The following is a 26,069-nucleotide window of genomic DNA, read 5'->3' as shown; positions in this document are numbered from 1 at the left end:
TGTGGAACATCTCCAGGACGAACGAGATCGAGCAGCCGAGACAGACTCCCGGCTACGCGACTTGCAGAAGATGATGAGATGTTGAGCTCATTACAAAGGATGTAGCTAAAAAATAAATTTGCTTTGAAAAAATGTTGTTGCAACTTTTATTTTCTCTCGTGCCAAATATTTGGGGGAAACCGGAGCTTTACCTCGTCACTCTGACATTTGTCGAAGTGCACGTCTGTGTGTGCGGGTTCACTTGACGTCACCTCCACACGCAGAATTTCAGTTCTAAATTGATTAACTTTTCAGCCATACGATTTTACGTAAACCAATTCAGTGCCTAAACGCCCAGTGGAAAAGGATCCACCAACATTCCAGAACATTTCAAGAGGTATTCCTTTTGTTTCCAGTTATGGGTTGTTAACGCCACGAACATATTTCTGAGCGATGGATGGAAAAAAACCTCACGGTCATCTGGAGAGCTTTGGTGGTTCGGCAAGGAAAGTGGAAACTGAGCCAGCAAATGTCCCATCCTGAGCCGTAACGTTGAAACGTATTCCAGTGATGTCCCGATCAACTGACAGCGGATGATGTCACGGCAACATCGTGGCGGTCTCTCAGCGTCTGGTCCACTTGATTAAAGTCTCCGGCGATCGGTACAAGAAGATTAGTTTGGCGTAAAGCTCCTCCTCGAGTTCCAGTTCTCCTGTCTCTCGCACCTGAAACATAAACAGCCAATCAGACTGCCCTCGTCGTCATTGTCACCCAATAAACTCCAAGTGGTGCATCGCGCCCTCAGGCCAGCTAAATCCAAAGACCGCAAGGGTGACAGCATTTCCGACATGACTTCAACGTGGTGCGAGGCGCCGGAAGAAGAAATAGGTCATACCAGAAAGATGTCGGTGCACAGTTTGAGGATGCGGTCGACGCACGGCAGCTCCTCAAACATGATGGAGTGACTGATGCCGCTGAAGAATTCCCGTACGAATTTCCCGATGACCAACACCACGGAGGCGTACAGTCCCATAATGCTGCGGGGCACAAGCAATCAGTAAGAATTTGATGGTTCCCATGGCGACTTCATTACGTACCCATATCCGGCCAGGAAACCCAGACTCGGTGGGCTGACTTTATCACTGAACACGAAGATCTGAAGCCCTGCCTCTCTCCTGTTGTCCGTTGAAGCTCTGCCTCCGAAACGGACAAGGCTGGAACCCGGTTGGTCGACAACCCACCACTCCTGAATCTCTTGGCTCTCATTGGCTGTTCGTTCCAGCGACAACAAAATGTCCTTGTAGCAGCCGTCTAATTGGATGAGAAACAACCACAAGCAGAAAAAAAAATGATTTCTCATTTTGCAAAACACATTCATTCATCTTTAGGCTGATTAGTACACAACAGAAGAATAAAAAAGAGATGACTTGACAGGTTGGGTGCAAAAACCACACGTGCTGCTTTGAAGAAATGTGGCATCACGTTTGAGGGTTATGCATTAAAAACAGACACGCTCTCTACTTAGTTACATTTATATCTACTTCGCATTTACACAGTGGTATTTTTTTTCTGTCAAGGTTTTATCGTTGCACGAACCGATCCGAGGAGACCATGGGGGGAATGTGAGGTGAGGATTAGAAACCTGTATAGAGCTGCTCAATGGGTTTGGCGTTGGAATCACTGGGAGCTCGTAAGAAAGACGGCAACACGCCGTCGATCACGCTGAAACAAACAAAAATCCAGTTAGCTCGCACAAAACTTTTCCTTGTTGCTGGCTGAGCCAACACAGTTAGCTGACCTAACAGTTTGTAAAAAGGTGACAAAACTTTATCCCCGCCAAAAGCCCTCACTCACACAGGAAGGGTTCTGGTACCATTCAGCAGCTGGATCAGTTCCAGACGAGTCTGATCATTAAGGTAGGTCACATATTTACCTGAGGCAAGCTCTGCCTTTGCTCCAAGACTTAAGTTCCTGGTTTTAGGGAGCGCAAAGGGGAAGGGAGTTAGTTTCTCTCTCAGGGGATTTATTGTTTGTCAAGAAAGGAAAGGTGACCTCTGAACAGTCCAAGACAAAGTCAGGGGAAAGTGGTCCAGGTTGAGGACCTGGCTCAGGTATCGCCTGCTTGGAGGACTAATTGTCCACAGAGAGTTACTGCTACCCTGCAGTTCTGCCACCGTCACATCCTCATGACTGTACGCTTCCAGAAACTGCAAAGCAGCCTGCGGGGGGAAAGCAATATAGCAGTGCTATGATAGACTGAAGCGGCCATTTGTTGAGAACCGTGGCAACAACAACAAAGCAAGTTCAGGAGGATTTACAGGGGTATAACTGTAGGAACGAATGAAGGCTCTGAAGTCCTCTTCTGTCAGGTCTTTCAGCTGATTCTGCTGCGCACTCATAGTGAAAATTGGCTGACAAGGACAAGAATGAACACGGTCAATAAAGAATGGGCTGCAGTCCAGCCTTTTAGTCCAAATGTGTTTACCTGGAACCCTCCTAGAGTGATGGTCAGAGAGACATCTAGCGGCTGGTTGACGACACCAGCCACAGACTTGATAAGGGACATGAAGAGCAGAGGGAACCAGACAATGCAGATCAGCAGCAGAACGATTAAACCTCCCATCCCGTACTTCACCACTCGTTTCTTCTTCTGACCACGAGGCTGAGGGTATCGCTGAAGACCAGAGGACAAAAAGACTTTAGGGCTTTGGCGCTTCACGCTCCTGTTTTTGTGCTAACTCTGGACCTTCTCAGACTCTCTCCAGCACTTTAAGACGAAGCAGTGGGCATAGACATCCTCAACGCAAATCCAGGAGGACAAGGACAGGGTGGTGTCAGTCCATACCCAATCCATCACCGCCCGCAGCTCAGTCAGGAAAGGAACCAGACGGAAACTACACAAAGGGAAACAAGTGAACTCGCACACTAAAAGTGAGTGAACAGTTGTGCAGTAAAGTGATGACTTACCCCTGGAAAAGGAAAAGGTTGAGGTAGTTATAGCTCTTTGTCAAGAAATTCCCGAGAACACGCGTCGGATAACCTGAGCGAATCTGATAGGCTGACAAGCCGAAGTAAATACATTTGACGAAATACCACAGCTGAGCCACCAAGTTGTGATTGAAGCGTCTGGACACAAACAGACAGATTTACATTGTATTTTCTAGTCGGGCAAGAAGAAATTATGGAGAAAATGACTCACCTCTCAGTGACGGTTGGCAGGATGAAGAACATCCAGAAGTGGATCCCTAACACCAAAATCACCTGAAAGACCAACTTTCCCAACACCGTCTTCCTTAAATACAGTGCTCGGTCTATCACCATGGTACCTTACAGACACACAGAAGGACAGTGAGACAGGTAGATGATGCCCGATGAAGAATCATTCGGGCAAGGTGATGTACCGAATTGAATCAGAACCATGACCAAGAATGCTTCGGGAACTTGGTCCTCTGAAAGGGAGGAAGTGATGTCAGCAGCTGCTGAGTGTTTCTACAAAAGTGAGGACATAGGAAGAAATAAAAAAAGTTGAAGTGGAATCTTTGGAATCTTTGTAACTTATGCTCATAAGAAAGGAACGTGTACCCCAAAGGCCCAGAAGCCAAAAACGATTATGATGAAGTCAATGGTGTCTGCCAGGAACATGAGGACGTAAACGTCTGTGACGGCGCTGTATTCTGGTTCGACCAGAGCTTGGAAAAACTGACAGATTGGACCATAAAGAGACTTGCTCCTGCAGGAGTTTGGCAGGCGCAGGTGTCAGAAGCATCATCAGAACCAGGGTTATCACAGTCAATTGGTTACTGCTTAGTCTTCGCGTACCTGCTAACGCAATACCGCTTGCTCCGGATGGAAAGTTCCATCAGTTTCTCCAGCAGTAAGTCCAACTTGCTGAGCTGTTCTATTGAACTCGGGCTATCTGAAGAAACCAAAAATCAAACGTAAAAAGCAACAAGGTCAAGATCAAATGTCTATATTGTATCCATCCTTTTCCCGGAGCATTATCGGGTGATGATCCGATTCTGATTGACTGTCGGCCTCAGGAAGAAAAACCTTGATCTGTCTACTTTGTCTTCACGTTTAGTTTCGTTAAGGTGAATTTCACATCACCTGCAGGAGAGCACACTTGGGTGGAGCTAGAGCGGGGCTCCCTGCCGTCACGCCCGCGCCTTATGTCGGTGGGGGTGGGGGTGGGACCGTGACTCAACTCTGACTGGTTGTCAGAGTGATGTTTAAGGTTAGTGGAGATGGTCTGGTCCCAAAGTCCATGGCACTGGGTCGGGTCCAAAAGAAAAGAAAAAAAAAAAAAAAAATCAGAGGTCAGTGTTTTATTTGGATTATTGTTATTATTATTATTTTATTTTATTTTTTTAAGTAGCATGTCAGCCAGAACGCTATTGCCAATGTTTACCTTGAGAATGGCTCGGTGGTAGAACAGAGCAAGCAGTTGCAGCAGGTCATACAAAACGTAGCCTTCCTTCTTCTCCACCCCGAGGATGTTGGGCGGGTGGAAGGGTTTGGAACGGTCGACCTCTAATTTCTGGTTGAAGGGAAAGAACCCAAACTGGAAAAAATACTTGATCACGATGGTGACCTGTGGATGGAGACAGTCTTGGGTGATGATGATGATGATGATGATGATGGATGATAACAATAATAAGAGGAAGAAAAGGAAGAAATTGTGATTTTAATTACACATTCCCAAGTGGTCTAACCTCAGTGTAGATGATCGCCGTCATCCAGAAGGTCTTACTGGGGCGGGGAACAGACAAAGTTGCCCACAGAAACACCAGAACAGGAAGTACCAAAGTGAGACAGCTGGCAGACACCATGTGATTCAAGACGATGACAAGGTAACACACGGTCTCTGACCTGCGACCAACCAAGGGACAACAGTTAATCCGGAGTTGAGTACGACTGTCCAACGCTGTTCTGGTTAAGTTTCCTAGCTTTAATTTTTAGAGAAAACTCGTGGATTCTACCTGGCAGCGAGAATATTGTAGAAGGCATAACATAGCTGGAGCAGCTGGGGTTGGTTGCTATAGAAAGCATCTGATTCCTCCAGCTCCACATTGTGGAAAGTCCTGAACAAAAAGAGAATCATATTACATAGTAACAGTCGGATGAGGTCAGGTACAGGAAGATCCTCTCAGAAATGAAATGGCCTACTGGCATTAATTCCAGGCATTCAGAATCTGAATCTCAGTTGTCCTCACCTGTTCTTCAGGAGCTCGCTTGCTGTCAGCTCCTGAGGACAATATGCCAATTGACAGCAAGTGGAGGTGCATCCAGACGGGAAGTCGGGCTTCTGAAGTAACAGCTGCCTCTGTAGTCCTGCCACCGCCGCATGCATTCTGTTTTTGGAATCGCCCTCCTCATCTTCCTGGCCCCGGTTGTCCAGACCCAGAGCACCGCTGTAGGAATGAGAGGAAGTCTCGTGGGAGACAGCCCTGGAGGAGGTATATTTGGGGACTAGTTGGTTTGACTCTCCAGCACTGTTAAAGCGACACCGTACCAATGCACAAAAAGACCTTTGGAAAAGGTTGTCCCAGTAGCACGTTCCATTCAAACCTGCTGTCATCGTTGTGAATGCGCGAGTCAGAACAAATCCACTTGTTCCGAGCCACAACTGGCACGACTTAAGTGTGCTTGCTTGTCTTTAGCATGTGACTGGATTTTCTTGTACATTCCTTCTCATACTTTTCCAGTATCCGGATGAAAAAAAAAAAAAATTGTGGTAAGATACCTGTGTAGCCACAGCTGTCTTGGGACAGAAGCATGTCTACCATTCTGCAGCTAAGGCGCCTCGAAGCAACACCCAGCAGCCATTCGTAGGCAGTGTGGCTTATAGGTCATGCCCAGGGATACAATCATAAAATATGCTCGAGCGAGAATACAAACCAGCGCACTCATTTTGGAAAGCACTGACTTATCCGCTGCACCACTCCAGCTGATTGGACTGGTTGGCAGCCAGTCACGGTCACATTCACACCTTTGGACAGTTGAGTGTCTTTAATGAACCTAACACGCAGGTGCATCTGATTCAGGATAACAGATGGAGCGGAGATGGACTTTTAAAGGCGGACGAACACGTCTTTTGAGGGTCAGAATTCTAGCTGACAGACAGGTGTTCAAATACTTATTTGCAGCGGTAGCACACAAATAAATCATACATTGTGATTTCTGGATTTTTCTTTTTAGATTATCCCTCTCACAGTGGACAAGCACCTTCGATGACAATTTTAGACCCCTCCATGATTTCTAAGCGGGAGGAGTTGCAATACAGCAGGGTGTTCAAATACTTCCTTTCTTCACCGTACGTACCTACGGTCGTCTTCATCTGAGGACGAAGACATGGACGACGTGACTCTCTTCATCCTGGTCAGTTTGGTTTGGAGTCGTCGGCGGCTTGTGGCCACAAAGCACTCGGGGCAGTCCTCTCTCGCAGAGGCACCGGCATCTCTTTCATCTCTGGAGGCAAGTACAAGTCCATTCCCATCTCCCGTGCTCTCCTTTTCCTCAGAATCTTGCGTCGGGGCATCTTCCTCCAGAGCACTCAAATCTGGTCCCAGTTCTCCGGAAGACCTCATCATCTTTTCCTGGTAGTACGTGCGGATGGCGTCTCTGGATGGGACCTGACCCTGAGCACACGAGCGCAACCCGTAAGCTGGTGGTTTCCCGTCGTCTTTGTAGTTTTTGCGCTCTACCTGCTGGGCCTGCTGGGTCAGCATGCAGCGCTCGATGCGCAGGACGGCAGAGATGTCGACGTGTTCGCGACACAAACTGCAAAGCCAAGTGGTGAGCGAGTCCAGCAGAGCCGACAACAGAACCCAGCAGAAGCGGAGGATGTTGGCAACCCGGTGGAGGAGCGTATCTCCAATGGGAAACAAGACTTGATGTTACTTTCCCGTGTACACTTGTGCAGTCTTCACTTTGCGACATTGTCATAGAAAAGTTTTTTTCTCTCTATTAATAGTCAATACAAACCACGAGGGAGCGGCACAGGGCTTGATTCCATCTCTGGCGGGTTCAAAACCGCTAGGGTGTAAAACGCATTTGGTGGAAAGAAGGAATCCCAGCTGCCCTCCACCCCCTTTGATAGTACATCTTTGCTAAATTCTCAAATGATATTTTCTGTCTAACCACAAAAAGGTGATTATTTTCCCCAGCAACATTTGTCGAGTTAAGTCCTGCTACCTGGTCCCTCCTCCTTGGCCTCCTCGCCATCTTCCTCCCATCCGTCCGTCAGCTGAGTAGCGCCACACGCTGGAAGGACGAGTCACTCTTTCATTCGTCAACTTGCCCTCCTTTTCTTCGCGCGACTCGACGTACCTGACGTCTCCTCTCCTCCGCTTTGCTCGCACGACGCCGACTTTGGCTTCTGCTTCTGGCCTTTCTTCTGGCTGGTCCGAGCTCGCAGGGCTGTTCTGGAGTCCGTTATCCAGGCGTGGTACACAAACTGCGCCGCGGGAGTCAGGCGTGAAGAAACGCACAAAGCAGATGAGGAAGAGGAGATTTTTAGAAAACCACTTAATTAACAAAAGACAAAAACATGGCAACATCACCACCAAGAAAACTAAGATCAGGCAACAATGCATTGCACTGAGGAAGAGGGGAAGAAGTGAAAGAGGGGACAAAGGAGGAGAAAAAGTCAAGAAGATGAAGTGAAAAGCAGCAGGAGGAGACCACCTGAAAAGCAGACTTGTCACGGTCCTCGTCGTCCTCCTCCGCCTCCTCTTTCTCTTCTTCCTTTTTGTCATCATCGTCTTCCTGGCTGTCGCTCTCAAACAAGAAGTAGTCTCCGCTCCTCACCACTGGCGGCACAAGCGTTAGTCACAGCACGGCCACTGGAGGGCAGTGAGGATGTCGGGCTCACGTGACTCACTGGAGGCATGGTTCACCCACGGTCTCCACCAATCCCCTTGGGCTCTACCTTTGTTTTTTTCCTGTGCTGAATAAATAAAACAAACCCCGCCGCCCAAAAAAAAAAAAATTAGTGCTGGATTACATCGTTACCCTGGCAACGCCAGCGCGTTACACACCGCCACTGCGGGAGCTCTTCTGGGGCAAACTGAGGATTTTCTCTTTTCCTCTGCGGAATTTCTGCTGGCGACATTTAATCCTTTCCATCCTGCAATGCAGGATAATGTCGGGTAAGGAGTCGTACACGTTTGCACACAGCGCACGACAGCAATTTCGCAGCCTTTTTTGCCAGCTGTCCCACCTTTTTGAATGTGTTCATGAATATTTGCTAATAACAATAAAGTTGGTCAGTTTGGACATGAAATATCTCATCTTTGTAGTGTATTCAATGAAATCCAGGTTGAACCTGCTTTGCAAATCATTGTATTGTGTTTTCATTTAATGTTTATCACAAGGTCCCAACTCCCAAGGAATTGGGTTTGACTTTCAGAGAGCTTTGAAAGGGAGTTGGAAAGCCTCCTGCGGAGACGTCTCCAGCGATCATTTTTCTATTGGCCGCTATTTTGGGATAGTGGGACACTGCAATTATTACACCTTTGTCCGTTGCCCCCTCGCTGTTTGTTGTACCAGTCGGCCAAAATAGGACTCAGAAATCCCTCTGCCGGCCAGCCCCACTCTCATTGGAGGAGCTCTTTGACGTCAAAGCTCCGCAATAAACCAAGTTTCTATCCGAGGATGAGCTGCTGAACGTCAGCGACACCAAATTGCGTTGAACGGCAAAGTCCGGGGGCGCAGACTTACACTTTTGAAAACATAAAAGAACAACTTTTCATATTCATAATTAGCATCCCGGACTTTGATGAGCCGTCGAGAAAACGGGCGGAAGGATGATATCACGTTTTCCACATGCTGTTCAGTATTGTGAGAGAGACTTCTTTCTGCCTCCCGTCGTTACCTTGGAAACAAGTCTTACTGTTTCTTGAGCAGGTCCATGGACATCTTCTCCGCCTCCAGTCTGGCTCTCACGGCTTTCACGGTGGATGCCTCAAAGAGCTCCGCCCCCCTGCAAAACATTTGATAGCCGTCAGGCGCGGACGCGGACGAGGACGTGCACTTTTGCGAGTATTGCCTGGAGGCCAGCAGCTGCGTGTTCTGCAGGTCCAGGACCACGTAGAGGAAGTAGTGACTCCTGAAGACTCTCCGTTGCAGTAAGAGGAAGCAGAAGCAGACGCCGTCCCAGATGATGCCCGCCTCGTCGCTGGGCAGTTCGCATTGTTTACTGCTCTGCTGCTCCGCTGCCACCAAGAATCGCCAATGAACGAAGGCAGCGAGCGCAACGACGGAGCGACGGCGCGCTTACGTTTGGCATATCCTCGAATGGTGCAGGCCAGGCTGAAGAGCTGAACCAACCAGCAGTGGTTGGCAACCAGCGACTTTATGAAACCGCACGCCAGGATCTGCAGTGGTTGAGAAAATGAATTCTCAGCAATTTATCGGCGACGACAGGCATTCACCTACGACAGTTGAAGGCAACTGGACCCTTCCACGTTGACGAATAAAGGCCACTTTGGATCCAAAAGGTTTCTTCCGTTTTCAATTTGAAGTGACCGTCCAGTTGTCTCAAATGTAACCTTTCGTGGATTGTCATTGCCCGGATGACTGAGAATCAACACAGACGTACGGACAGAATGTTCTTCATGGTGATGACGAAGACATTGTAGCCGATCAGACAGTCCCAATAAACCAGGATGGAGCCGACGGGTTTAAGCAGCAGGTCTCCGCCCACCAACAGGAAATAGAAACACGCCACCAGGTAGCCCATACAGAAGATGCTGATCCTGGAAGAAGAAGTAGGCGCAAATTGAACGCTGGAACTCAACTTGACACCGCCACAAGGGGACGGTCCTCTCCGAGGGCTGCTTTGTTTTCGGGTTCTGTCAAACGAGGCACACCGAGCCGCAGCTGGCAGTGGAAAGTTGGGCCGAACCAGGCGGACGCCTGATGACGGCTTCCCAATTACTGCCAATTGATGGGACTGCTCGCTGTCCGGTCACATTATTCTGTTATGTTCCTTCGTGGTACCACCGTAAGTTGTGGCATTTTCCCGGGTTAGGGTTACGTTCCTTCCATTTTCTCCTTCTGCCACGGTGCTGTTTAATTTTTTGGAGTTGTCATTCTCTCAACGCTCAGCGTCTGCCTGACCTGTCGCTTATCATGCACGAGAGCCCCTTCAATCGCTCACCTGGTGGTCCCGGTGATGAAGATGATAGTGAGGACGAACCAGAACATGTAGCTGAAAATGATGATCTTCATCATATCCAAGTAAGACCTGCGCACCCGGGTCAGAAGGTCAAACACCCAACAGCAAGTTGAGGTCAGGGAGGACGGGTCTGCCGCTCACCTGCACAGCATGAAGTCGGGGACGGTGCCGAGATGGAGCCTCCTGAGCGGATCCCGGACCGGTCTGTGCTCTACATCCAGCTCGGCGTTGTCCCCCGCCACAGTCTGGACCGCAGCGTTGCGCTCGTCCTCGAACACCTGGAGCTGCAGGGAGGCCCCGAGCAGGAGCAGGAAGTCATCTGGACCACCCCCCCCCCCCCCACACACACACACACACACACACATTTCTCTCCAATTCTCGTGGGATTCAAGGGGGAGGAGGAAGACCTTGTGGGAAAACTTACAGAGGAGGAAGACGGGGTTTGGGGGAGTCAGGTGATCTGGCAGGAAAAGCCATTTCACCAGGTTGGAGTCCATGTTTGATGTTGGGGATCGCCATGGATAATCTGGGATGGAAGAGAGCACAGTCGATTTTATTTGGGACTTTAGCTGAAGGAAAAGTTCCTTGTACATGACGTGTATTGTCCCGCTCTTGGATTTTTAGAGCTCTTACTGCGCAACGCAACTGAACTCGACAATCCGGAAGAAATTAACATCGGTATCAGAACTGTAACTTTGGGGAAGTCAAAGGTCAAATTCATGATTCCAAAAATGCAGGTCCTGGTTAATAATTCCAAATTTTGAACTATGTTCAGCATTCCAAAAATTCAATATTGTTGCTATCCATCCGTGCATTTTCCCGCCCAGGTAGCGAGGCAGGGAAGCCCAGACTTCCTCCGACCCAGCTCTTCTTGATGGATCCTGAGGCCTTCCCAGGCCAACTGAGAGATGTCCCATCTCCAACTTGTACTGGCCTGTCCACAGCCGGTCATATTTTGCTGGTTTGACCGAGGGGATTTATCCGCAATGATCACGTAACATATGCTATGAACTCTGAGACAAATTACTTTACTGACAAAATGATTTTTTTCTCATCAATTTTTCGAATGCAAAACAAATTCCATATTATGATTGTACAGTGTTTAGTTAACACATTCTGATGCAAATGATAATTTTCAAAGTAAAGAAGTACTCCAGTACAAACCGACCAAAGAACACATTCGATCCCATTTACGTGGCGTCCCTGAATGCACCCTGCGTACACCGGCTGCTACGACTTTCCGCTCGGATGTAAATATGGATGGCGGTTGCCAAATATGGCGTTCATCCACAGCATATGATCGCTTGTCCATAGCGCGCCCAGACGGCATAATCGGTTCCGATCACGTTCGGCCAAAGTATAAACTAGTTCATGAAGTTTTGTTAATTCATAAACTCATGTACAAGACCGCAGAACAGAGAGGCAGTCGCGCTAACCACGTCGTCACTGTGCTGTCGGGTATTTGTTATGATTGTCATGAGATTAAGCAACAGCCTGTTAGCATGCAGTCAGGCGCTGCTAGTTAGCTTTGACCTTTGCAGGCAGCAGGCGGAAATCCGATGCACAGCAGATACTGGAAGCACAGGAGCACTGACAGGAAGTAGCAGTACTTTGGCCACACCGCACTGATTCGCTTCCTGCTGCGCCTGGATAGGATGCCGATGAGGCCGAAGGCGTGGCCTACGGCGAACAGATCCATCCGCTGCCCGATGACGTTGACCGCCAACAGGAAGCAGACCTGAAACGGAGACGACGGTCCGGCCATTTTTCAAGACACTCGGGTTCGTGCCGGTCGCTCACCTCCAGGCCAAACTTGTAAAAGAAGTAATTGACGAAGTATTTGGTGCAGCTCAGTACGTTTTGGTCCAAGTGACGCCTGCCGATGTCACGGAATAAAGTCCTGGTGGGAGGCGGGACTTTGTTGCCACGGAGACGGTAGAGTTCCTGGTGTCTGTAAACGGTCACTTCGAAGGCTAACAGCGCCAGCATCATCAAGTTGTACTGCAAAGACAAGTTGTAATGACGCGAGCCGGACGCCGTCAAGCCAAAAAGCTGCTGGGGCGATGTCACCTGGTCTCACCCGCAAGTAGTCCAGCAATTTTCCCTCAGATTTGCGAAGACCCACCCACTGGGCAGGGTCAATCGGCGCAGCGTACAATCCTGAGGTAGACAGGCTGATAGTGGAGTTACCTGGCTAAAGACATACAGACAGACAGACGGACAGGTCAAACAAACAAATTCACAATCGAAACGTGGGTGTGAAAATCGCCGGTTGCACGACAGGGTGAAGGTCAGAGGACACCGATAAGAATGGCCCACGCAGTGTTGACACTAGTCCATACAAGAAGTTCCCTTCAATAACTGGCCATATTTGTGACAGAATAGCCAAATAAGGCAAAAAAGCTTTGTGGATACGGTATACGATGAACCCGTGTTTGCTCTGAGGTTGGTCCTCCGTGCGGGAATAAACCCGATGCCTTTGACCTTTCCTGGACTGCGGACCCCCTTCTAATTTTTGATGCTAAAATTACTCCACACCCAATGATTTCAAAACTTGACACCGGACTACTAACTAACCCTGTTTTTATGCAATTATGAATCCCTATTATTTGCTTACTTACTGTATGACAAAATAGTTGGCTGATTTTTCAGCACGGAAGAGCTCATGCTACCAACTACACTAAAAAGCAAAGCAAAAACAACAACAACAACAACAAAAAGTCCTTTTGGAGGATTTTTGAGCATCCCAAAATTTGGGCCAAAGGTTTGTGGCAAAGACAAATATCGTGGTCGTTAGGGTGAAGCGAGACTCGGACTTCAAGCTGGTCCCTGACTTTGTTTCGCCCGTCCGATTTTCCGCCACGCCAACAGACGGTCGGATGAGTTACCAAGCTGCAGTTGGACACGTTGGGTTGGATGATGTTGAGCTGGTACACCATCTTACAGATGGTGACCGTGCATGTCCACACGGTGCATACTCCTGCCAGCAGGGGGCGCCAGGCCCTGCAGGGTAGAGCCACACCCACACACCCCACAAACAGCAGGTTGAACACACACACCTAGACGGAGAAAGAGAACGGTGAGAAGGATGGACAAATGCCAGACAGCAGCGCACGTCACCCACCTCCTTCACCGAGATCCAGATCATGTAGGAGGATACGATTTTTGCTATGTGAAGTTCCAGCAGCCACCAGAGGAGGCGCTGCAGGCGCTGCAGAGACAGGAGGAGGCGTAGGAACAAGACGGACAGGCGGTCCACCACCGACCTCCACGAAACCAACACTGCCGACACACCACTTGCCGCTCGACTTGCTGTTTTCATTGCATTATTTTACATTTTTTCCTGAGGTGTGACCAGCTGGTTTTACCTGCCATGGGGTCCAACATGCTCTCCTCCTCAAATGTGCAGGGGTATGTCTTTTCCTCCTCTTCCTCGTCCTCCTCATCTTCATGTGTCCAACTGTCCTCTGCCCCCTCCTCTTTCTTCGCCGCCAGTCCTGTTTTCTGCTCCACCGAGACCTGACAAGCTCCTCCCACCGACATGTCCACAAGACTGCCCTCAGAGTGGACCAACCTGAAGATCAGCACCGGAAACGGGGCATGCAACACAAGTGACAATGTAAACAACAAACGCCATGCAACACAGGTGGCGTGTAACACAAGCGTCATTTAACACTGTTGAGGTAAGAGAAGCGACACAGAAAGGTCATGTTACAGGTGACCTTGTGCAGAGTACACGTAAAACAAGTGACGTGAACTCAGGCAACTTGTGACACGAGGCGCAATGGACGCCACTTCCATGGCGCCTCATCCACACTTCTCAGTGCTCGAAGCGCTACACAGAGCCTCACGTTCACCATTGACACACACGTTCGTCCAGCAAGGAGCGACTGCTGCCAGACCCCCTGGGAGCAATTAGGGTTGGGTGTCTTGCCCAAGGACACTCTGACACGCGGGACAACTGGAGCCGGGATCGGGACCACTGACCCTTCAGTCACCGGACGACCCGCTCTACCAACTGATCCGCAGCCGTCTAACTTACAAAGACTTGTGACTCGGGCGCAATCTGAAAAATGGAGCCGTATTTCTCATCATTGTGGTACCTCGCGGTAATGTTTTGATACCCGGGCGTGGTAAAGCGTCGTCAGACCAGACGGAGGGTTCGCGTGCTACCTTGCGATGGTGCTGTTGTGAGTGTCCACCACAGTTTTAAGGTCGGTCAACTGGAGGAAGGGCTCGTGGAAGTAGTGCAGGTGGACAATACACACCTGCCGTATGAAAAGGAGCATTAACATTTAGAAAGTGTCCGGCAAGATTTGGCAAATCGCACCAGCAGGAAAGCGGTGGGGATGAAGATCCTTGTGAAGAGGGCTGGAACCGAGAACTTCTCCAAACCCAGATCCTCCAGCCTAGAGGGACAAGAAGAGCCGAGAACTTACAAAAACATTTGTTGCGCTTGAGGACCGTCGAGCGTGCAAACCTGTGCGTGCTGAGTCCGGTGTAGTAGGTCCAGGTATGCGGGGATGACGGGAACTGGAAGGTGTAGACCAGAAGCAGGACCAACATAGAATAAACCACCACAGCTACCCAGAAGCCACGCAACAGGGCTCGCCACTTCTCGTAGTTGAGCTGCAGAGACGGAAGACGGCGCCGCGTCACAAACTTGTCGGCCCTCCGAAAAGAGAGGCCGAAATCGCGGCGTTACCTGGTAGACGGCCACGCAGCACAGGAACATCACCATGTAGATGACCTTGTACAAAACCAATTTGCCTTCGAAACTGACGAAAAAGAACATGGTGCCGCACACGTAGATCCAGTATTTGACAAACATCCTGGTAACCACTGCGACCAGAGCGTCCATCCGAACGCCTCCTTTCATTAGGAGAACCTTCTCGTAGGAGATCTCTTCCATCCTCTCCTCCTCTGGAAAAGCAGACCCGAGAAGGTTAACCGGGCAGAGAGCGTCCGGGACGTGCCAGCGGAGATTTTTTTTTTTTTTTTTTAACCTCCCGCGTGGATGCTGATGGTAGACAACCGGGGGTCGGTCTGCTTGTTTCCCTCCTCTGTACGGGCTTGACGCAGCAGCAGCCAGAAGGTCAGCAGACATACAAGCTGCCGAAAGAACCGGACCACATTACAAAATGGAGTCCTCGGATTCCCAACCGCGTGCCGACGGGTAATCACGTTTGCCTCGTGAAAAGACCGGCTTCGTACATTTACGTCGTCTTGAATGAACTCCGCTTTGTAGAGCACTTTAAAATAAGACGGTTTAGCCGGAACACGATGACGTACATTGGACGATAACAAAGCATATAAAAACAGTTCAAAAGAGCAAATTAATGGCCAAAACAAACATGTGCAGTGAGGGGCTTGCCTAATGCTTAAGGGAAGGCCAATCGACCGACCCGACCGGCAGCGCTAAAAAGCCTCCATTTAGTCCACGGTACCTCCAGGAGCATCTGGTCAGCTGACAGGAGCGGTGAGGTTAGAAGGGGTAAAGTGGGGTGAGATTTCCAAACAAATCCAAGAGTAAAAAAACGGACTCGAGAATGCACAGGAAGCCAGCGAAGGAAAGAGGTCACGTGCTCCGCTTAGGAGGTGACCATCCGCATTCTGACACCTTTGAGTGAGGACTGGCTGACTCTAAAATAAAGCGGCTGACGCTCATCCGGCCCGGGTGGAACAAATGCGTGGATTATTGTTTCAAAGTGCTCTTGCGAAAGACACGTTCCCTTTGCCAGCTGCCGAAGAAAACTTGATCCAGCTACTTTTATGCCAGCAACATAATGACAAGCAGCACAATTCAATGCTTTCCCACTAGATGGCGGAAGGGCCTTCCTTCCACCCGTCCAGTCCAGTTCTAGTGCTCATCCTCAGGAGAATCACTCATGAAGGAATTTCTGCCTCGGGAAACTCAGACGAGTGTCGCCGGCATACCTTGGAGGCGAGCTCCCTGCAGGGGTCGTCCTTTTCGGGAAACAGACCCGGGACCTGGCGGACAGCGGCGAAGCTGAAGATGTACTGCAGGACGAGGAGCAGGTTGCCGTAAGCGACCAACCACGGCGAGGACGCCAGCGTGTAGCGCCGGCGCTGGCGCGTCATCCACAGAGCGCAGGACCACAGTAGCAGCACGCATGTCAGCCACGACACGTACGTGATGGACCAGGCCATCATGGCCACCAGGGCGCCAATGTAACTCTGCTTCAGCAGGAAGGCCAAAGCCACGGAAGCCACGCCGGCCGCTCCGCGCGCTTCCTCGTCCTCGGCCCACGCCGCCGCGTCGCTGTCAAACGCGTACGTCTCCAACGTGTCTCCTGCATGAGCGCAATTGAGAGAACCTACGGTACCCGGAGAAGACCCACACATCCGAGACGATGGAAGCTCCGTGTCGCGCTTACCCGATTGGCTGAAGGAGTAGTGAGGCGTGTCCGACTCCACGGCAGTGGTTTGTGTGGGCGGCGCCAAAGACTCGGAGGGACTGTCCGTGACAGAAGAATCTAGAATCTGAAAGCATCACAGACACATGAGCTACAAAGGAATAATAATAAATCACAATAATTATGAGCAACGATCGACATCGTCATCGTGAATAATGACCCACAATGTTTCCGTGCAAACGTACATCTCCGTAGTTGCGCTCGTCGTGAGCTTTTCTCCACAGCTCTCGCCGCCTCTGCGCCGTGACGTCGTAGATGACATCGGCGCCGACGGCGGCGTCGCAGACGGGGTCGGTGACGTCATCACTGAGCACATCGTAACCGGTGAGCTCGTCGCTGGTGACGATGATGTCGCTGCTGATTTCACAGCTGCCAGGGACCAAAGAGTCCATTTTGTCCTTGCGCTGCGCCCCTCCGCCATCCAGCAGCTGAAGGAAGAGAAGAAACTTCACAATCATGTGATTTGGTCTGTGTCCATTTTTCCCGTCATGACTCTTTATGTGCACTTTTTCCTTCCTGACATAACTCGTTTCATTTTCACCCATTGTATCATCCTCACGAGGGTCGCGAGAGTGCCGAAGCCCTAACGCGGCTATCAACGGGCAAGAGGGCGGGGAACACCCTCAACTGGTTGCCAGCCAATCGCAGGGCACATGGAGACCGACAACGGTCGCGCTCACATTCCCACTTTTGGGGGCAATTTAAAGGATCCAATCGTCGCATCTTTTTTAGGACGTGGGAGGAAAACGGAGTACCCGGAGAAAAGCCACGGAGGTACAGGGAGAACACGCAAAGTCCACCCGGGCTGGTCTGGGATTGAACTGTGAGGCCAACCATTCAACCAGATTCTCCACCGTGCCACCATAAGTCATTTCACCGTCCTTTAGTTTTCGCCACCGCTTCTTCTGTCCTTTCCTTTTATTCCAGTTAGCCACATGATGGCGAGGGACTCGTGATCCGGTTACCTGGTTCCTCCGCAGGCCGGAGATGACGTGGTAGAGCACGATGAGCGTCACGGGGTTGACAAAGTGAAACCAGCTGAGCTCGAGGTTCACTTGCATTCTCCAGGGGGCGGCGCAGTCCACTGACACCAGAGGGACCAGGCCAAATACACTGCGCCACAATCAATCAATCAATCAATCAATCAATCAAATCGATATTAGCCATTGTTGGGGTTGAAGGTGGGATGAGCTGATGAAGGCGACTTCAAAGCGAAATTTGAGAGACGACTGCCGCGTTCTAGCACTACTTGGCACAACTTGATCATTGCCGGATGGCAATGTCACAGGTCATTCTTTGCACCACAAACGCAAGACTCCGTTTAGAGTTGAGCTGTCAGCGCGGTAACGCGTTCAGCCACAACAAGCCTGAGCGCTACTGGAAGTGACCGGCAGAAGTGGCAGAGAAGGTCCCCTACAGAGCCGCCTTTCTAGTTTCCACGGAGCAGCAGAGCGAATACATGCCTGCAAGCATTGTCCTTTGCTCCATTTGAATGTGTAGTTGCTTCCCATTTATTAAAGTAGCACTTGAAAGGTATGAAAGGTTACAATGACTGTCTACGATGTTTTATTACATTAGCTTTAAGCTAGCAGACTTTGGTTTGATTAGCCGATTGCTATGTCCTGCTTGAACATTTGGGTGTTGGATTATTGATGTTGTGTCATTGTCTTTTGTTTTCCATGTCACTTTTCCAGTAAAATTGAATCGGGCAAGACCAATAGGCAGCTTGACACCAGCACGCTTTGCCTCTTTTTTGGCAAAGTATGCCATCGATTGATTCCCGCAAAGGGATCCTGTGTGATGATGTCGCATTTGTTGAAAGTGGGGGGAAAAAAGCACATTTCATTCAAATAATTTCAAGTGCCTCACCGGGGCCCTCACAGCCCTCCGGTATATCGGTGGGGGAAGACCAACGCGACACGGAGCCGTCGTTGTCTGAGGCCATTAAGTAGAACGTTCACCTTTCCGAATAGCTCGGAAAAAAGATGCTCTTTCATTTTTGAATTTAGTCTCGATTTCTGAAGAAGGGTTTTCATTTTCCTGCAAATTGGTATTGTTTGTGCCAGTGTTTTTGGTGAACACAATCAAATGAGCACCACGACAGAAACGGTTTGATTCAACGCGTCCCGATTTGTGGCCACGTCGCTTATTTTCCTGGGCCCAAACATTTGCCAACGTTGACTCAGCCGACCGAACGCGTCACGCGTGAAAAGTTGGCATGCGGAGACGAAACGTTCCATCCTCATCCTCACCTCCGCCCTCGCGTGAGCCTTTTACCTGGCGGAGGTACGGTTGGGAAGCCACGCCTCCTGCAGCGACGGCAGCTGGTAAGCGTAGACGAGCAGGAAGTGGGCGGCGGAATACGTCAGGCACGTCACTGACAAACACCTGAAGAGCAGACGGGGGACCCGACCCCTCCAAGCCCACCAGGTACACACCACCTGGAAAGAAAGCAGGTAGGGGAGGGAGGAGAGGGATGGCAGTACCACACCTGGGAGGTGGTGGGGGGGGGGGGGGAGGGGGGTATTATTTCCAACAGCCCAGAATGGAATTTCTATAAAAGTTGCGTGCGAATGCTGGAAAGATGAAGCTGCACCGACACGCTGAAAGGTCATCAAGGAAGGAGTGGATTGGGAGGAGGTCGGGATGTCAAATAGCTCTTAAATTTGCAAAGCTAAATGGAAAAATGCGGCCGAGTTGGGGAATGGGATCAATCAGCAAAAAGGAGCTGAAGAGTTTGGAGCTGTCATGGTTTCAAATGGACAAGGATGAGGCAACATGGTGGCAAAAATGTTTTGCGACAAGTGTGAATTATTAGAATGTGGAAAATTACTTCCAGGAATTTCTCAACTTTCTGTACATTTTGATTTCAGAATGAAGGCAAGAAGAAGAAGAAGAAGGAGGAGGAGGACAAGTCTACCGGTGAGTCCAAGCAAAACTGTAAGCAGGACTTTCCCTCCGCTCGTCATCACGTTTGCCAGCCCGGTCCTGGTCTTGCGGACCAGTTCTTCCAGTTCAGCCACAATTCGGCTCCTCGCGGTTCCTTCTCCTTCCTCCAGGAAGACGTGCGAATCCTGAAGACCACACAGGTAGAAATCAGCCGATCGATGAGCGAAGGACATCAATCGTCCCAAAGCTCCAGATGACGACGACCAATGAAGATCACGTCTGCTCTCGTGTTACCGATTGCAAGAGGAGCGCATCGAGCCAGAAACATCATCATCATCATCATCATCATTAGTGTGTGTGTGTGTGTGTGTTTGTCACATAACAAGGTTACGCATATAAATAGCTTACAGAGTTACACAATAATACACACAGAACCTGGTTAAGAAAGGAGAGGAGCCAACTTACAAGATTACACCGGCTACATTTGTGTGCGCGCGTGCGTCTAGTGACCTGCGTGCTCGTTTCCGGGCCGAATCTCAGGCTCAGCCTCCACGTCAGCAGGCCGACCAGCAGGACGCCGACATCCGGAAGGACGTGTCGCACGGCGGACGCCCCGTCACTTCCCGTCAGGCTGAGCGACAGTTGACGGCACCCGGAAACACAAAACGACAAAGCGGCACGAGCGTTATCGTTAAGACATTCGGACCGAGTTATGTGACGTCTGCTTCACCTGACTAAGCCCAGCTGACTCAAGGCCTTCTGCCAGGACGTGCCTGAAGACGGACAAGACGGACGGACGGGTGAGCGACACACAGACGGACGGACTGACAGGCGGCGCGTCTCTTACAGTTGGACTCGGGTGCAAGGGTCGCGGTGGTGATCTGGAAGAAAGTCTGCAGCAGCAGGAAGAGGAAGCTGGAGACGCAAACTGCCGTCACGCAGCGGCCGCTGCTGCCTACGAAAACCATCACGAGAGACCAGTCGCACGTACTTTGACATTTGACCTTTCCCAAAGCTGGCTTTAGCCCGCCGCACTTCAAGTATGTTGTGGATCCTGATCCAGAAAGGATATTTCTCGACTTTGGCAAATTTCAGCTGAATGAGGCAACTTTTCACTTGGCACTCTTTAACGTTCATGTTTTACGTTCCACCGTTTACCCCTCACGTTTTACACTTTGTTTTTCATCGATCAACCATCAAGTACCACGCTTTACGTATTCCTTTTTATCTTTATGTTTCCGTTTGACACGAGGAGGAAGTCACTTGTGATGAGATCAACTTTCCGTTCTCCTACTTTTGTTGCGATTTATCTTTGTTTGGTGCTGCGATGTCAAACGGTGGCCCGGGCTCAAAAAAGCTTGGGAAAATCCAAGTTAAGCCACGCCTCCTTGTGATGTCATCAATGCATTCATTCAACCCTCTTAAGAGGAAGTGACTTCCCTCCGCGTCTCTCAAGTCAGCGGCCATCAGCGCGTTTGCTTTTGTCTGTCCGCGTGCACGTTTTTTATTCTTTTGCTTCCTCAGGAAGGAAAAATCTGACAGGAGCCACAAAATGTGCGTGCGCGTGCGCGCCTCAACTCAAATTGTGTGTCTCGTCTTTCTCTTTCCTCGGGAAGCGACAGCCCGACAAGCGTACGTATCGCGTGTTCTTTCATCCCGCTTGGTACATATTGACCAGCAGTGCCCCCGTTACGTTGGTATGATTTCTTTTACTTTTCAAATTCCATTTAAGGAATAGGGTGACTTAGAGTGCGAGCAGAGACCATCCAACGGGTGCCTCCATGAGGTCAAGTGTCAACCTGCAAAAGGTACAAGGAGGCCAGTTGACCTCGTCTTGGTAGCGTCAACTACTGCGTGAAGAAGTGGAATCAAAATATGTCAAAGTGATTATTTCAAGAAACAGGTCATTCATTCTCATTTGAAGACTATCGTGAATCTAGTCTTCATTGAATAACCAACAATTTCCTCAAATAAAAACACTACTAAACTGTATTTTCTACATACAAAAAGTTTGTGTCCACCAATTTGTGTAGGAAATGATTAAATGGAATATTCCGGGAGTGTTGGTCACATTGGGAGGGGGCAAAGGTACGTGACCCCTCCCCCACCCGCCCCGAGTGTATGTTGGTGGCAGTTACCTGCGTTGAAGGAGCTTCTGCAAGGTTCGGGCAGCAGGGGCAGCAGGAGCAGCAGGAAGACGTAAACCAGCGAGAAGCCATTGAAACGCAGCAAAGCGGCTGTGGACACGACATCAACGAGTCAGCGCGGTCGCACCAAACATCTCCACTTTTTGGGAAGGATAAACAGGAAGCGGACATTTAACCACGGAGAAAAAAACTGAGACGGAAAGAGTGCGGCCTTGCCCCCCCCCCGCCCTCCACGCTCACACACACACTGCTCCCCCTTTCTCAGGTAAGGGGGGGGGTAAACAGCGCGTTCCCCCCCGCCCACTCACCCCACCTTGGTGTGGAATGGGAGGCGCGTAAAGCCTTCGCACAGCCACAGAAACTTCGGCGGTTCTATCCGACCTCCCCTTTTGAGCGACACGAGTCACGTTAGCTCGCTGCTAACCGGTCCAGGCCATCTCATGACAGTGACAATTGAAACCCATTCAAGATGTCTGGCCTGTGACGTCAATACGTGAGCATGTTGTTCATGCAGCCAGTGTGAGACATGCTAGTGAAGTCTCCAGCTAACAGCTAAAACATGAAATCAAGTGTGTGTGTGTGTGGTGTGTGTGTGTGTGTGTGTGTGTGTGTGTGCCCATGCATGTGTTGTCACAATGTGACTTTTTGCAAGGTGGCGTCATCCCAAAGTTCCCGCCTGTCAATCACATACCCGACAAACTATTTTTCTTCTGTATTTTTTTTCTTTTTTTAAACTTTTTGTTTTGTAGTGACTGTCGTTTGCTATTTTTCAAGATACGCCATCCTCTTCTCGGTCCTCATTCGGACAAAAGTGCAAAATGGCTCTGTGGGATTGTCAGCACGACCTCTGCAATGTGCATTCCAGGCCACTAGTTGGTGATGTGACTTTGGGAACAAACACTCTACAGTCAACTTGTCATGTTACGCAACATGTAGCAAAAGAGACCTGGATGGGCAAGTGCCCGTGCATAACGCACCTCATTTTCAGAGCGGCAAAATCACCGAGGGGGCTTGCACGCGACCAGCCTAAGCAAGTCCTCTGGGACCCTCTCCATCCTGGTCTTCTGTCTGCTTTCGTCGGGTAGGCGCTCCCGAACAATGCAAACTAAAACTAGCAGACATTGCAACAGCTTCTTGCCCACTCTTAAACAGCTCATTTACAATTCAACTGCAACGCGCTGCCAAATTTTTTTCCCCCGGAGTTTGTCATCACAATGACTTTTCCATATTCTCCATTGCTCGGTTACTGGCCACGCCACAGCTGAAGCATTTGCGTGATGAAATTGTCCCAGATGATTACACTACGCGACACTTTTCACTGCATCCGTTTCTTGAATTCTCGGCGGCCTTTCCACAAAAGTCGTTGCGCTGGACAATTTCTCTTTTCGCCATTCAAAGTGGTCTAATTGTTGGAGGACTCGTCATCTTTTTGCACCGTCACCAAAAACGATGTCGCATCATTGGCAGATTATGAACAACCTTGAATTGCTCCCAAGCTGTTCCTGCAATGGCTTTGTGTCTCGGAAATATTCTCCGTCAAGTCTGTTGTGGTCCTCGAGCGGCTCCGAGCGCCGGAGACAAAAAAATTCCTTGCGTGTTTTTGACATACTTGGCAATGAAGATGGTTCTGATTCGGGATTAAAGCCTGGACCAGAAGTGTACAATTAATGGCCGGTCAGTTACAATTTTGTGGAAGACACACTCAAATTTGGTCAAGAAAAACGCAATTTCACTCGTCCAATTTTCTGCCCAAGTGAAAAATACAACTCAGTTTGTCCAGAAAGATGACGTTTGAGTGGGCTACCAAAAGTGCAATGTGGCGCCCGACGTGGTTTCTCTTGAGACGTGAACACTAAAATGTTTCCAAAAACCTGTGTACACGTTTTGTTCCATCCATTTTTGTGAACTCCTGCCGGGTCTTGGCAGAGGCGCGGCCACGCCCTGAGTCGCTTGCCAGCCAATGGCAGGCCGCACGTAGACAAACAAGCATTCACAACTTTTAAGTCTTCATTTAAAGCCACCGCGCATCTTTCTGGGATGCGGTGGGGAAAGTCGAGGGGAAAAAAAAAAAAAAAAAAAAATGCAAAATGTCTGCATGCCTTCGAGCGTAAGTGTGCGCTTGTGACCTTTTGGTGCTCAAACCTCCCCAATGTGAATTAGGTTTATGAGTGATTAATGTTGTCTCAAATGTCAGGTGACCGGCGGGATTGGTGATGATGAGCATGTGATCGGTCGTTAATCAATATTCGACCTCAATCCTCCTTGTTCGCCATGGCAATAAAAAGAACAATCACGATGAACAGAAGAACCAACCTGCGGTAAGGCTGAGGGGCAGCAGGACCCTCAAGACGAACCCCCCCAGCAGCTCCGAGGACATGTTTGCTCAAGTCTGGATCCGCGAAAGGACCTCTGAACCCGGTTCGCTTTCTGGGGCGGACTGTCAAAGGTGTTTCCGCCCGAAGGCAACCGGGACCGGTACCAACGCCCCGGGCATCTCGCACACGCGGGCGCACGCACAAAGTCGTCGAGCTCAAGTGTGAGCCCCTCCGAACTCACACCCGAAGGGGAAAACAAACGAAAAACATCAAGAACCAAAGAGAAAGCCAAGAAGGACAAAGGCGCCTTCTGCCGTCCCTTTCAGTCTCAAAAGTCCACTTCGTCTTCGTCTTCGTCTTTTGGGGCCAAACTCAAGTAAGTGGAGGCTCGCGGAGGTCTTCCGACCTTTTTCTTTTCTTCCCCTTTTTCCTCTCCGACGAGCTCGAGTCCCAGAAGTTGTCGACCACCGCCCTCATCCACTGACGCGCGCCCACCTCAGCCAATCAGGTGAAGACTGCAACGCCTCCAAAAAAGTCCTCAAAATAAAACATCAAATTACAGGCTGACTTTTTCTTGTCGACTGCTGTGCTGTCTTCGTGTAGTTTTAGTATGGAGAAAAAAACGTAAAAAAAGAGGAAGAAAAATCACAAAGAACCACATCCGATACTTTTATGTCACAGCAAAAACAGTACATTACGTGTAGAAGACAGCTTGAAGTACAAATACTCAAGTATTGCAAATTCATACTGTATAATGCACCTTCATCGAATGTTTAGTCACAATAAAGTCGCTGTTTTGGGGATTGATCACTCTTCTGATGATTTTCGCCAGCTAGAGCAGTGGTGTCAAACATACGGCCCGCGGGCCAGCTGGCTAGCTCGTCAGGGGCTCCAATTCAGATATGAGGAAAGAACCCCAGCTCTTCCTCTTCAATAAAATAACTGTTGTCGCTCATTTCATCTACCGCTTGGGGGCGGAGTGACGACCACGGCCACTAGAGGCATCGCAACGGGGCGGGCGAGCGGGCATTTGGCATGTTGCCCCGTTGACATGAATGATTGTTTTTTTTTTTTTTTTTTTTTTGGTCCGTTGTAGTCACATGCTGTAATGTCCTCTCGGTCCGCAGCTGGCCTTCTTGATCGTTTTCGCAACGTAATCAAACGCATCCTCTGGTCATCGAGGTCGGGCCGATCAGCGTTTCGCGGTCGACATGTTACGGAAAGGAAAGGAAAAAAACGGCTAAAATGCTGAGGAAACTCCACCGGACTGCCCCAACCGAGTCGTAGGGGAACTGCGGCACAGTTTCAAAACTGCGCTCCAGCGAGCAAAAAGGCTAACTGCGAGCGGGACAGCCGAGCGAGTGACCTCAACCCTAACCGGTACAAAGAAGAAGCCTTTAACCAACGTGTCGTCGGAGATCTTAATTCTTCATCAATTAAATCCTGGTGTCCCGGCCTTGGCCACCAGGAGGCAGTACTGCATATTACGTCATGCAGACAAACAAAGAAGGAAGAAGAAGAGACATCTGCTTTTCTGCTATTGTTTCATTCGACGTCATTGCCTTCTATTACTTTATATGTTGCACTAGTCATTCTTTCTTCTTCTTTTTTTTGTTTTAATAAATCAAGAAGGAAATATGCCTATGAGTAATTTTACATGAGCAGTCTACATGTGGTGTTCACCATATGCGTTCAATTTTTTTCATTTTTGAAGGCCGTGAAAGCGCGACTGCAGAACTGCAACGATGTCAATGGTGCTTTCCTTTGGTTTGCTCCACTTTTGTTAGCATTAAGCTAGTTGTCCTTACAGCAAATTTATTTGATGGGCTTACATCATGTACACAGCGCGTTTGATTTTATGTTTGGTTTGACGTTAAACTTGAACTCGGACTGCCTTTAAACAGCTTTGAGACCTTTTTTTTTTTGGGGGGGGGGGGATGAAATGTCCAAAATGTGTTGGAGAAGTGAGTTAAATTGAGTTTGCCGTCCCCACCAAGAATTGGGCAATTCCTTCCTTCCATCCATCCATCCATCCATCCATCACTTTGGTCGAGGTTACTCTCGGTCTCATGGGTTAGTCCAGAAAACCTTTGTGTCTCGTCTGTGTTATTTCTTTGCAAAA

At 49.5% G+C, this 26,069-nt stretch overlaps 1 protein-coding gene and 1 long non-coding RNA gene across 5 annotated transcripts; one reads left to right on the top strand and one right to left on the bottom strand.

Moving 5' to 3' along the window:
• Positions 1-132: 132 nt before the first annotated feature.
• On the bottom strand, positions 133-24,897 carry LOC133492750 (piezo-type mechanosensitive ion channel component 2-like). 4 transcript variants are annotated; one of them, XM_061805362.1, is made up of 55 exons: positions 23,946-24,890; positions 21,624-21,722; positions 20,333-20,440; positions 20,216-20,258; positions 19,996-20,116; positions 19,517-19,670; positions 18,874-19,087; positions 17,562-17,709; positions 16,761-17,024; positions 16,558-16,663; positions 16,097-16,473; positions 15,166-15,271; positions 14,865-15,082; positions 14,640-14,788; positions 14,490-14,568; positions 14,333-14,427; positions 13,528-13,733; positions 13,284-13,441; positions 13,048-13,218; positions 12,240-12,353; positions 11,960-12,160; positions 11,693-11,897; positions 10,584-10,685; positions 10,301-10,478; positions 10,142-10,228; positions 9,581-9,737; positions 9,260-9,356; positions 9,029-9,194; positions 8,873-8,962; positions 8,019-8,107; positions 7,862-7,927; positions 7,666-7,790; positions 7,309-7,435; positions 7,174-7,242; positions 6,684-6,850; positions 6,301-6,617; positions 5,193-5,426; positions 4,959-5,060; positions 4,692-4,848; positions 4,388-4,570; positions 4,087-4,249; positions 3,799-3,895; positions 3,562-3,709; positions 3,381-3,468; positions 3,179-3,305; positions 2,947-3,105; positions 2,726-2,873; positions 2,465-2,653; positions 2,298-2,390; positions 2,032-2,198; positions 1,834-1,950; positions 1,622-1,701; positions 1,077-1,290; positions 875-1,016; positions 133-704 (listed from the first exon to the last, which is right to left on the bottom strand). In XM_061805362.1, exons 1-55 carry the CDS (start codon positions 24,007-24,009, stop codon positions 603-605), a joined length of 7,947 nt encoding a protein of 2,648 aa, XP_061661346.1. In that variant the 5' UTR covers positions 24,010-24,890; the 3' UTR covers positions 133-602. The 4 variants fall into 4 exon arrangements, 3 of the variants coding, with proteins under 3 accessions (XP_061661346.1, XP_061661348.1, XP_061661347.1); XM_061805364.1 differs by having other exon boundaries at positions 5,193-5,390; XM_061805363.1 differs by having other exon boundaries at positions 16,782-17,024; positions 23,946-24,889.
• Positions 22,015-24,513, top strand: LOC133492754 (uncharacterized). The gene is made up of 2 exons (XR_009792736.1): positions 22,015-22,713; positions 23,827-24,513. It is a non-coding gene; the product is annotated as an uncharacterized LOC133492754 (long non-coding RNA).
• Positions 24,898-26,069: the final 1,172 nt, after the last annotated feature.

This window comes from Syngnathoides biaculeatus, chromosome 19 (assembly GCF_019802595.1).
Source record: "Syngnathoides biaculeatus isolate LvHL_M chromosome 19, ASM1980259v1, whole genome shotgun sequence".
NCBI lineage: Eukaryota > Metazoa > Chordata > Actinopteri > Syngnathiformes > Syngnathidae > Syngnathoides > Syngnathoides biaculeatus.
This window is presented reverse-complemented; position numbering and strand designations above follow the sequence as displayed.

What these genes read in the sequence shown, in the direction of transcription:
- LOC133492750 (XM_061805362.1), bottom strand. Translation starts at nt 24,009, where the DNA reads ATGTCCTCGGAGCTGCTGGGGGGGTTCGTCTTGAGGGTCCTGCTGCCC. An exon ending in TCAGATGAAGACGACCGTAG is followed by an intron (nt 5,427 to 6,300) that starts GTACGTACGGTG and finishes TACCTCCTCCAG; the next exon opens with GGCTGTCTCCCACGAGACTT. An exon ending in CATGGTTCTGATTCAATTCG is followed by an intron (nt 3,306 to 3,380) that starts GTACATCACCTT and finishes TGTGTCTGTAAG; the next exon opens with GTACCATGGTGATAGACCGA.